General features: G+C 38.4%; 1 protein-coding gene across 3 annotated transcripts in view; it reads right to left on the bottom strand.

Moving 5' to 3' along the window:
- Nucleotides 1-12,850, bottom strand: part of CDKL5 (cyclin dependent kinase like 5) — a 181,999-nt gene that overhangs the window by 48,803 nt on the left and 120,346 nt on the right. For all 3 annotated transcript variants that reach the window (XM_055437908.2, XM_088833609.1, XM_055437909.2), the window contains 2 exons: nt 5,722-5,858; nt 1,640-1,760 (listed from right to left, as the gene is read on the bottom strand). In XM_055437908.2, coding sequence (XP_055293883.2) covers nt 1,640-1,760; nt 5,722-5,858 — 258 coding nt within the window. The remainder of the gene's footprint in view (nt 1-1,639; nt 1,761-5,721; nt 5,859-12,850) is intronic.

Genomic DNA, 12,850 nt, shown 5'->3' with positions numbered 1-12,850 from the left:
GGAACTATTTTTACTTTATAAAATACTAATAATACAAATTTTTGGAGATAGAGTATAAAATGTTTACACCCATAAGATACTTTAAAAACACATACAAGACTAAGTAGATAGCATTATATTTACTGGAGGAAAAAATACACAGAAGATACATTGTCTGTTATGATTTTCTATATAATTTCTATTATTTATATATCTGTTTAGCTTTTCTGTGTGGTTCACAATCATAAATATCTAGTGCTGAAGCTATGCTGAATGAGTCAAGATAAGATTTCTCATTTTTTCCATGGAACTTTTGAAGATGTGGTGGGAGTTAAGGAGTAGAAATACACAGAAGATGCAGTTTAATTCACCCCTTTGGAGGCATTTCACAATTCTATTCTTAGAGTACTCATATCATATGGAGTACTTAAGAGTACTTATATGGTAGAAGTGAAAATGGAGAAAGGGAAGAGGTAGGGGTAAGATCTGTAGATTTCAGAACCATCTGAACCATTTCAGATCAGATTTCAGAATCTGTAGATTTCAGTTTCTACTGCTAATTCACAACCATTAATTAACTCACTATACACTTAACCAAATTACAGCATCACTATGGAAATGCAGCTTAATCAGTTCCTTATTAATATCCTCAAACTGTAGCAGAGACTGTTATTAGAATCATTATCCTAGACACTAGATGTCCAGGTGACCAGGCCATCTCTCCATGCTGCCAACAATTTTCATAAAGTAACTGCTATGAAAAACAAATGGAAGACAAATAACAAACTGTCTCTTTCCAGAAATAATAGGAGTTGGCATTCTTCACATGACCTTTAAGTTATTCTTAATGCGAAACTATTTTAAAAATAATATCCTTTTGTGTCTGTTTAGAAACACTAAAATGTAGTATTCATTTGCCTGATAATTCAAAGATAAGAAATGGATACTGCAACATCTTCTGACAAACATTTTTTAGCTTCATTATTGTTCACTGCGTGACTCTTGAATGCAAGAGATTATCAGAAGAAGATAAATAGTGTAGAGTTAAAGATGGTGCTGAGCAAGTAATTTCTCTTTTATTGCTATAAACCATCCACCTCATAGCAAAAAAGGACAAAATAAAACAGTTTATGGAAGTATAATCATGGCCTTTATGCAAGGCTGATCATGCCTAAAACCTGAAAACAATGGGCACTTTCCAGTAACAGGCAGGGAAAATCAGGAGGTTAAGGTACATACTAGAGGTCTTGGTAGAACAGAGAATAAGTGACTGTCAATGGGGGCCAGTCACTTAACATCACCTCTAAAGTCTGATTCTGGCTTGTTTCACGTTACCAGGTCTATCTGCAGGACCAAAAGGCAATGGAGAAGGTCGTTGCCTTCGCCAATCAAGCTGCAAAGTTTGCATTTGTTGAGTTCTTTTTATTACTAGGTACTTGTACTGTTGAAACCAGATCTGGTTATGCAAACATGGAGATCTCACCATAATATCCAAATAAACGTGTAGTCTATTCTTTTGATGATACGAAAGGAGACCTGGAGCTCAAATATCCTATACCTTCAAAATGTATTTAATTTAAACAGAATGTCAATGCCTATGTGAAATATTCTGTTAATTTTGCTATTTTAATATTTTCCATTTTGAAAATTCCATACTTACCTCGATGAACAATATCATTCTTATGGCACCAGTGAATAGCTTTGATTAGCTGATAGATATAACTTTTTACTTTTTCAGGTGGAACTCCATTTGGCATTTCTTCCAGCAATTCAAGCATATTCTAAAAATTAAATAGAGAGTCACTGATCTCCAAAATTAGATAGGCCCACAAATTATGTATTAAAAATTTTAAAAGCATCTTGGATGATAATTCATCTAATACACAGAATATATATATTTTTAAATTGCTTTACTTTCCATCTATAATCTTTTTCATGCTGAAGCAGGATACTGTATTAAATCAAGGTTCTCTTTTTAAAAGAAATTCAGTTTTTGCTACTCCCCAATGCTGTCTCCAGTAATATTCCTGTGTACTCTTCACTCTCTGAAACCTATCAGGCATCATTTTAGCCTAATTTTGAGGGAAAAGCAACACAAAGTAGGGAAAAGACACTGTAATATACAGAGGAGAGGGGAAACAGTAATTTTAACATAGTGCACTGTGCATCTCTGATAGAACTTCACAGTAAGATCAAGCCTTGAAATATTTATGGGAGACCTGCAAAATATTCTTAAATGATCCCTAAGATTACCAGTAGTGAATATAATCAGAACAAATATTTTAACAAATATTTCAACAAAATACTGTTGAAATAAAAATCCACAGACTCCAAACAAATCAATATGCAAAAATCTTAGTAAATTCATGCACATTGTTTAAGTAGAAATTCCACTTAATCAATTTCCAGTAAATTTCCAGATTAACTAAATATCCTCCATTTCCATTGTAAAGCACAAGATTAAGGTCTATAGAATGATTAGAGTTTACTGTTTGTAGATGACCATCTAGGACACCAGTTCTCAAAGTGTAATCTGTGGATCTCCAGGAGTGGCGCTATCTCAGAGGACTGATGAAGTCAAAACTATATTCATAACAGCACTCAGCTGTTTGCCTTTTTCACTGTGTTGGCATTTACACTGGTGGCACCTTAGCATGAATCAAAGCATTAGATTCTTCAATGCCACACCCTTACATTTAAAAAAAAAGAAAAGGTCAATTTCAGTAAAGGATGTCTTTGATGAAGCAGTAAAATTATCACTTTTATTCAATTTCAGTTCTTGAGTACTTGTCTTTTTAGGAACCTACATGATAAAATGAGGAATACAACTAAACCACTTCTGCTGCATATCAAAGTATGCTAGCTGTCTTGGGGAAAAGCACTTGGGTAATCAAGTTATATATTGAACTAATCATTTTTCTTGAGGCATACCATTTTTTACTTGAAAGAATGACTGATACACAAACATAAATGTTAACATGCAATGGGTTTATTATTGTTATTTTAAATGAATCAATAAATATTTTTATATTATTCAGTTTTGACTTCTCATACAATAAATATTAATAGATAAAACCCACATAAATACAAAGTTCTTAGGGTTCCCAATAATGTTAAGAATGTAAAGGAGTCCTAAGACCAAAAAGTTGCTCTACAATTTTGCCCCCGCCAGTCAAGTTGCATACATATAACCAATAAGCTGCTTGTTTATAATACTCTCATACCTATTTATAACAGATACATTTTAACATAATTATGTATCATAGAAGCCAACTAAATAATGTTTTTAAAAAAGAGGTTTGCTGTTTATAAGAAAGTGAAGTTTAATAATTCGGAAAGACTTAAAGGAAAGCCACTACACATAATGCTATCTAATCAAATGTGAATGCAACTAGAAAACACTGGCAAGGGACAGTGGTGGTGGTAAGGATTCTGCACTGAGACTACTTTGCAATGTTTTTAAGTTTTCACTTCACTTTAAAGAGGCTGACACAGGATATCACTGATGCATTAAGGGTAGGATGTATGTAAGAAAGCCCATCAGAAATCCAACCAGAAGATCAATACCCACTTCTAAAGAGAATGTGGAAAATGAATGTATATTGATAAGTCTAAGTTAAAATGTTTAAAGCATATATGTATCATTTTTTAGGGATTCTTCCCTGGAATTATCTTTTTCAATTAACAAAGGCACATGAAGAGTAAAAGGGCTTTGTAATAAAGAACATAAACTGTATGTCTCATTTACTATTCAACTCTAAATTCCTCACTTATAGAGAGAAATGTCCCCCCAAATCCATTCTTCCCTTACCTCAGCAATATATCTTATAAGTGGATGTATAAATGCCCAGAAAGAAGAGTACATTTTCCTCTGCCTTGCAGCTAGCATGGCCATGCAACTAAGTCCTGGCCAATAGGATATGACAGCTGAAGCTCCATCCTGACCTTGAGGACAAGGGCCACTTCTGAGGGGTGGCAGACCATAAAGGCAGAAGCCACCTGGGATCTCCTACAGCTGTAGACCAGAGGCACCATACCCATCTACCTTTGTATTCGTACTTGAGACAGAAGCTTCTCTTTTGTTTAAGCCACTGTAATCTTGCGTCTCTGTTACAACTCCCTACCCCTAACAGCATCTTTCTCCTCGCTCTCTTGAGACTCACTGTCAATCATTAGGCACTGCTACTGATGGGAGGGTGATGGTCACCTTCCACTGAAAAACCGTAAGGCCAGCACTAGAATCCCAGGCTTAGAGGTCAGAAGACTGGAGTTCTGAGAACAGCTCTGCCACTTACCAGCAGAGAGACTGCAGACATTACATACTGTCTGATACACATAGGTGATTTCTCCACTTGTTCATACGAAATTGTAAACAATCACCATGAGTAGAATTAGAAATAAAAAAAGATAACTAAAATAGATCTGGCCGAATTTTATTATTTGGGAGCAAAATTGTAGACCACATGATTATTTTTTGACAACTAAAAAATAAGCATCTGATTTTACAGCAATCCTTTTTTATAACTTTTTTTAAAATATAAAATTTCAGGGTTTTTTTTTCCCCAGTGGGAAGGATCCCTTAGGAAAACGCCTAACACAAAAAAAGAAGCCTTTAAACAGATTCTGGAAGAGCAACATAAAACAGTGTTTTAAGGCAACAAATTTTATATTTTTTCAAGTTTTGCTTGTAATGAAATTACTATATACATATATATTTAATTAGAAAAATAATTTGTAAAGGCTGAATTAATTGAAAAGCCATATTACTGGTTAGCTGTCTTGGCAACTCTGCTTCCCATTTCATGATGATGATGCTGGTGGTGATACCCTGTCATTTATGACACAGAAAGCACCTGGAAATTGACCTAAAGCAAAGATAAACCTCTCCAGTCTTAATTTTAGATAAGAACACAGGAAATCAGCAGTAGCCACCATTTACTCGGTAAGGAAACCTCTGAAAGGTCTGTCTGGCTCCAGCTTATTCTATTCTTGTGAAAGCACTTATTTCAGTTCTTGACAATAACCAACTGCTGTAAGTCAGTTGCTGTTCAAGAAATTCATAGGTATACAATATTGTTTACGGCATTGGACATTTCCACTCAGGTCATATGATTAAAACTGTCACTAAGAGTTAATAACAATTATAAAAATATTAAAGCAAGTACAGAGACAACTCGAACAATGTATGCTTTTTCTTCTTTTCTCCCACGCTTCTAATTCCTTACTTGTGGTCTCATCTACCTCCTCAAGCTTTACCTTCTGGCTCCTGGCACATCTTCTTCCCTCAAATAAAGATACAACACTGGCAATTCAAAAAGGCTGCTTCATGAGCCCACTCATGAGCCATTGAAGTCTGATTCAGACACCCATCCTGCGCCTGTGCGGTATCTTACACATACTTCTATCATCCTGCACCATCGCTGTCAATTTATGTGCCTCTCCCTCAGAGGCCTTGCTTAAGTTTAATTAAAATAAAACAAGTCTAAAAATTACTTATTGAAGATAGAGTCTAAGACTTCAGAAGCCAAATCAATACATTGTTTAAATTTAAGATTATCTCTGTATGGTTAAAGGGTACAAAATCCTTCAATATTTTTTCAGGATTTCTAATGACTGTGGGTAATACTTTCATTTTTACAGTCAGATTAAGACCACAATGACAAGTCACACTCAACAATAATATTTTAATAGCATCAGAAACACCGCTAAATGAGGCAGATCTCTATTGTGTCAGTGACTTACTTTTTCAACATACTCAAACACCAAGTACAATTTTCCCCTCCGACGGAAGGCTTCCTTCAACTCCACAATGTTTTCCTGTTTGAGAGTACGAAGCATTTTAAGCTCTCGTAAAGTCGTTTCCTTGACTTCTTCATTTTCTAGAATGCAAACAATGGTGAAGAGGGTAAAATTAAAGCTTTCAAACCACTATTCAGGAAATTCTAAGAACACTGAAAACGTATCAATTTCACTTTCCACTTTGAGTACTTCCACATAAGAAGTCCAAGGATGGAATATCAAATATTAGATTTTCTTGTTGAAAGATCAAGAATGAGAAACTTACAGAAGAAAAGGCTTACTTGACCTGCAGGAACCTAACTTTCTGCTTGTATTTTCCTGTACTCTTTACTGCAAAGTATATACATAAAACAGACTTACAGATATGACATAGGAATCCACTGTCATGTTAACCCTACCAAAGGAAGGAGGAGTTTAAAAGGGTAAAAGGGAATCAATCATATCACTGTGCAGAGGCGCTTCCATGCAGCATCTGTAGCAGTTGAAATTTTCAAGTTGGGCCTGAAGCTTTGGCTTAAAAGAGCATTTTATTCCCCAGGCTGCATGTGAGTCACCTCTGTGAGCAGAGGTCACGTGCCCTGCATGCATCCACAGTGCAGTTCACAGTCAACCTGCAGGAAACTCTAAGGGTGACTGATCTCTCTGAACAGCGGCTGCTGCCAGTTCCTGCTGTCCTCCTGTGGCATGTCCATCTGTCCACCCCCAGGTAGTGTAGTGTACTGGAATGGAGAACTTATGCTGAACCAATATACCCTTTCGTAACATCAACTCCACTCATGTTGAACCCTCAGACACAGAGGAAGGACAGAAGTCACATTAACTCTAATGGATCAATTGGCAGGGGAGCAAGTAAGGTACTATTTCACGTTAAAGGAATTTTTATAATAGCTTTAGATCTAGTTGGGACATCCTAACTGCCATGGTTACATATGTATATACAAAGAAAGATATAGGTTCTTAATCCCTGATCAGCATTCCGAAAACCAAAAACATCAGTCTAAAAACTGATATTTTTTTTTTCTAATTTTAAGGCAAATCTCTTTAGGAGCAAAACCTGAACTAACATGAAACCACTTATAAGTCTTTGTTTAACCTACTTAGTATAAATAATTCTTATGTTTTGCTTTAGAAATAATACCTGATCACAGGATCCTAAAGTGACATGCCATATTTCCATTCTAAAATTTAAAAGTTATAAATTCTAAAATACATATGGCCCTAAGGTTTTGGGAAATGGTCAGAATTCTAGCTTGAAAGTCTAAGCTGTGTGACCCTCACATTCAGGAAAGTCTGGGAAGGAAGAAAATAGGGTTAGGGACAGAGATGAGAAAGATGAAAATGCCTTCAAGAAAGAAATGTTTCCTAAGCAAAGTACACTAGAGAAAAAACCCTAAATGGGACCAAAGAGGGAAGGGAGATCCTAAATGCAGGGCCAGCAGTACCTCTGAGATTATGGTCGCCCCACACAGCTCAGGATCTTAGTTCCTGGACCAGGGACTGAATCCAGGCTGAATTCACTTGGCAGTGAAAATGCCAAGTCATAACCACTGGACAACCAGGGAATTCCCCTACTCCCCTCCCTTCAAACTGAGTTTAAAGAAAAGAGACTATAATAAAACCATGGGCTATTTTTATAGTAGCCCCTGGAGTATCTGTAATAAACAGGAAACAAAGTCAATGCTCCTTTGTGAACTGGTTCAGTTCAGTTCAGTCTCTCAGTCATGTCCGACTCTTTGTGACCCCATGAATCACAGCACGCCAGGCCTCCCTCTCCATCACCAACTCCCGGAGTTCACTCAAACTCATGTCCATCGAGTCGGTGATGCCATCCAGCCATCTCATTCTCTGTCGTCCCCGTCTCCTCCTGCCCCCAATCCCTCCTAGCATCAGTCTTTTCCAGTGAGTCAACTCGTCGCATGAGGTTGACAAAGTATTGGAGTTTCAGCTTTAGCATCAGTCCTTCCAATGAACACCCAGGATCGATCTCCTCTAGAATGGACTGGTTGGATCTCCTTGCAGTCCAAGGGACTCTCAAAGAGTCTTCTCCAGCACCTCAGTTCAAAAGCATCAATTCTTCGGCGATCAGCTTTCTTTACAGTCCAACTCTCACATCCATACATGACCACGGGAAAAACCATAGCCTTGACTAGACGGACCTTGGTTGGCAAAGTAATGTCTCTGCTTTTTAATATTCTATCTAGGTTGGTCATAACTTTCCTTCCAAGAAGTAAGCATCTTTTAATTTCATGGCTGCAATCAGCATCTTCAGTGATTTTGGAGCCCCCAAAAATAAAGTCTGACACTGTTTCCACTGTTTCCCCATCTATTTCCCATGAAGTGATGGGACCAGATGCCATGATCTTTGTTTTCTGAATGTTGAGCTTTAAGCCAAACTTTTCACTCTCCTCTTTCACTTTCATCAAGAGGTTTTTTAGTTCCTCTTCACCTTCTGCCATAAGTGAAATACTCTCCTTACTTCAAGAAAACTGCTGGAGAATCCTGGAACAGGAATTCTGCCTATCAGAAGGCAGGAAGCAGCAGTAGTAAAGGTGGACAGTGGCACAGGCAGTAAACCAATCCACCCACATCAGGGGGGTTAACTGGAAACCAGGTCCTCACAGGGCCCATGTTGGAGCATGAAACAGGGGGCCACCTGGCAGTAGGGGCAATGTATGTGACGTGACTAGAGGACTTTCCAAAGTGGCTTAGAGGCTTGTGGTAGGGGCAGATGTCCAGCTGTTCTGCAAACTGGGGCTGGGCCACAGAATTGGTGTTTTGTAACTGTCAGAAGCGCTAAAGACTAGGGAGGCTAAATGTCTCCAGTCTTATGAAGAAGACTAACCTGTTTCTCTGCTGTCCCATCTGAGTTACTCCCAAGGTTGAGGTAATCAAACTAAAATCCACCTATCTCTAAGACACAGACTGCAACACAGATGGTCTTCTAACAAGGAAGGAATTCAGCAAGAGACAACTATACTACTCATGACCTGATCCTTGTCTGCGTTTCCACCCCCATCTCATGCCCTTCTCTCCCTACCTTCATGTTAGTCTTTCGGTTCCCAAAAGAGCCCCAAATTTTATTTTTAACCTTAGGGCCTTTGAGCTTGTTCCCTCTGCTGAGAACCCTCATTACACTACTAGACTCTTTACAGGGCTAGCTCCTTCAAGCTTTAGTTTAAATGTCACTCGATCACTCAACCAAAGCAAGCCTCCATCCCCATTAGTCCTCATCTCAGTACTCTGACTTTTCATTCACAAACCTTCCCACCATCTTTATTGATGTATTTGTTTGCTTACTGGTTTACCATCTATGTGGCCACCGTTGCTAATCCAAGAGCTCGAGGACGATGGGTCTAAGTTCTACTTGGTATTCAATAACACACACCCAACCACCTAGGACTGGACCTGGTACAGAGGAGATCAATAAATACTTCCTACACAAATGCTTTTGATGGTGCTATGAGGAAATCTTTGCCCATATGTGGCTAGTTCTTATTCCCATAAAACATGGGAAGCAGCAATATGATATCAAACAAAAGGTACTTTGCCCTCCTAGTTTTGAGGACATGTTTTCAAGCTTCTCTCTCTAGAACCTTTGAAAGGGCCATTTTTCAGACAGTAAGACAAACTGAATTTATTTTCCCTATTCACCTCTGCCCCAGTAGTCTACAATATGTGATTATGAAAAATGAATGCTCCAGAAAACTGACAGCACCAAGGGTCAAGAACAGATATATATTTGGTCATTAGAACATCCCTAGGCTATGCTGGAGCTGGTTACAAATAAATGGTGCATGAAAGTAAAAGGTAAATAAAGCTGGTATACTTTTTCTAATCAAAAGCTTGGGGAATTCTTGGCACTGAAAAACAGGTACCTTTGTATCATTACCAACTTGTGGCAGTTTCACTTTGCTAACAGATAATGCCAAATGGCCAAGGCAACATGGCTATCATAGAAGGAACACTGAAGTAGGATCCAGGAGACCTAGATTTTGGACCCTTTTAAAGACGCTTACTCCTTGGAAGGAAAGTTATGACCAACCTTGATAGTATATTAAAAAGCAGAGACATTACTTTGCCAACCAAGGTCCGTCTAGTCAAGGCAATGGTTTTTCCCATGGTCATGTATGGATGTGAAAGTTGGACTGTGAAGAAAACTGATCGCCGAAGAATTGATGCTTTGGAACTGTGGTGCTGGAGAAGACTCTTGAGAGTCCCTTGGACTGCAAGGAGATCCAACCAGTCCATTCTAAAGGAGATCAGTCATTGGAAGGACTGATGCTAAAGCTGAAACTCCAATACTTTGGCCACCTCATGCGACGAGTTGACTCACTGGAAAAGACTCTGATGCTGGGAGGGATTGGGGGCGGGAGGAGAAGGGGACAACAGAGAATCAGATGGCTGGATGGCATCACTGACTCTGTGGACATGAGTTTGAGTGAACTCCGGGAGTTGGTGATGGACAGGGAGGCCTGGTGTGCTATAATTCATGGGGTCACGGACAGTCGGACACGACTGAGCGACCGAACTGAATTGAACTGAACCAACTAACAATGTAACATGTGACTCTGGGCAAGCCATTTAACTTTTCATTCATAAAATAACTAAATGGACACTCCTCCACATTCACACAGTACCCTAAAAAGTCCCATGACCTTTTCTAAATCTAATAATCCGTGATTTATTTTCATTTAGATCTCATTATCAGCCTAAACTCCACTGAATTTTGGTACTTTGTTATATATATATTCATCATTCGAATCTATACTAACTTTACTAAACAATGGCTAAAGAGAAAAGAAAAACAAATCATCAAAAAGAAGGTCACAAAATCACTTAGTATACAGAGCCACCTCATTTAAGCAGCTCATCTTGTTTAGGAAGTGAAGGCTCTTCTAATTTATGCCACTCAGTTATTAAAAGCTGAGGTAAGCACTTCAGCACTAGATTGTAATGAATGGGAACAGGAAGAAAGTAGAGTTATTAATTCTGTAAGTGAAAGTAAAAATGCACACTCTTCATTATCTGGAAATTCCATTATTTTTGTTCCTATGAGTACTTTTAAAGGTTCCTGGCCTACTTCATGTACTTTATGATGAAAACTGTGGCACTAAATGATTAGATGACGAGGAAAAGGAATGCACATTCCACTTATATATGTTTCTCTCCTCAGAGGTTCAGAAAGTAGCAAAGCTGTTGAGTAAGGCAGATTTTTAAAGGTAGATGCACAGCCCACTGAAGTGGGCACAACTCCCCCTCCCTTCCAGTTGAAATAATCTCATGGCTCTTTATTTAGGCTGTGTGTCTGTGTGTGTGCATGTGCGTGTGTGTTAGTCACATCCGACTCTTTGCAACCCTACGGACTGTAGCCCACCAGGCTTCCTCTACCCATGGAATTCTCCAGGCAAGAATACTGGAGTGGGTTGCCATTTCCTTCAGGGGAACTTCCCAACCCAGGGATCCAACCCGGGTCTCCTGCATTGCAGGCAGATTCTTTACCATCTGAGCTACCAGGGAAGCCCTTTATTTAGAATAGGCTACTCCAGTTCACAAATGAAGAAATCAAGTCTAGAAAGAATAACTTTCTCAGAGAAAGTGAAGGGAATATCACACTACGTATAACACAGGGACAGAGGTGACATGGTGTAAAGGCAGTGGGTGAGCTTTGGAGAGTGAGTCAGAACACCCAAATTCAGGCCTAGACTGTTTCTGCTTCACTACATGGCAAAGCAGCACAGTGTCAGTGGAAGAAAAGCTCAATGAAGATCCTGGGGTCTGTGTCTTAGTCTCAGTTAATCAAAGAGTAGCTGTGGTTCCTCAGCTGTAAACTAGTGTTAGCATTCGACTAGATGCTGCTGAAGGTCCTACCATGTGAGTCCTGCTTATATGCATGCTTATAGACCTGGTCATCAATTACCAAGGAGGGTGTTTAGCTTAGTACAGGTAGTGCTTCTGACAAAGTTCTGTAAATTCTACTGAGTGATCACTAAATAGTAGGGTCAGATAAAGGACATTAAAAACAAACAAACTAACTAACTAACTAACTAACCTATTTCTAAACTTGCCAGCAAGGCTGAAAGTTAACACACATAAAAATCAAGGAGGGAGATACAAAGTAAAAGAAAACAATTTTTAAGAAGAAAGATCACAGGAGCAAAAGAAATGCAAAGATAAATGATGAAAAGAGAAAAATCTAAAGAGGAGCAGAAACTCTTCTGTAACTCTATTTTTAAAGAACTGTGGGCTTGGAAAAGAAGTCCAGAAATAACTATAACCTACTTTATGAAATCACAAAGTTGACACTTCTGTATAGCCAAAGAGGCACCCCAAAATGGACTTTAAACAGGTACTCTGTGGGGAAAAGTCAAGCCATCATTGTACAAAACCATAACGGTGCCATTTTTGAGTCTGGATGCCCTGACTTAAGAAGGAACATCAACAGGAGGCAAGAAAAACGGCCAGGGGGGTTTGAATGGTAGTGCTGCTGTCATATATACCAAAAATGATGAGAACTCTTAAATCTTCAGAGATGAAGGCCAGATAAAGCACAATGGAAATGGATTAAAACATGAAAGGTGCAAAATGTTCACCAAATCCAAGAAGAATCTGTGAAGTTTGAAAGAGATCCATTTTGGTCATTAAAAATAAGTGTGGTGAAATCATGACTAGCTCAAACTTAGTGAACTGATTCATCTGTTTAACCAAGGCTTGGGAAGTCTGTCTCAAGGTCTCTCTTACAGAGAAATCAGATTCTTGAATTTAAAGATTATGAACCCTTGTTTTGTACAAGTATACAAAATAAGAGACCAGAGTTCCCTTGATTCTGAGATCAGAATAGAACTTTCTAGTGTCTGAGTAAAAATAAGGACGACATAAACTGGAGGAAAGAATGATCAATTAAACATTTTCTTATGATTAAGAACAACTATATCCATTCCAAGGTAAAATATTTATAGAAACCATAAACAGGAGCAAGATATGAAATGCAAGCAATTTTGATAGAAAAGCAAAGACACAGCCTAAATCATATCTTAACCATAGACTACTACACAACTCCCTCAAAGTCAGTCTC

Source organism: Moschus berezovskii, chromosome X (assembly GCF_049115385.1).
Source record: "Moschus berezovskii isolate FMDL1 chromosome X, NW_MosBer_1.0, whole genome shotgun sequence".
NCBI lineage: Eukaryota > Metazoa > Chordata > Mammalia > Artiodactyla > Moschidae > Moschus > Moschus berezovskii.
Note: the sequence above shows the minus strand (reverse complement) of the source record. Positions and strands in the feature narration are given on the sequence as shown.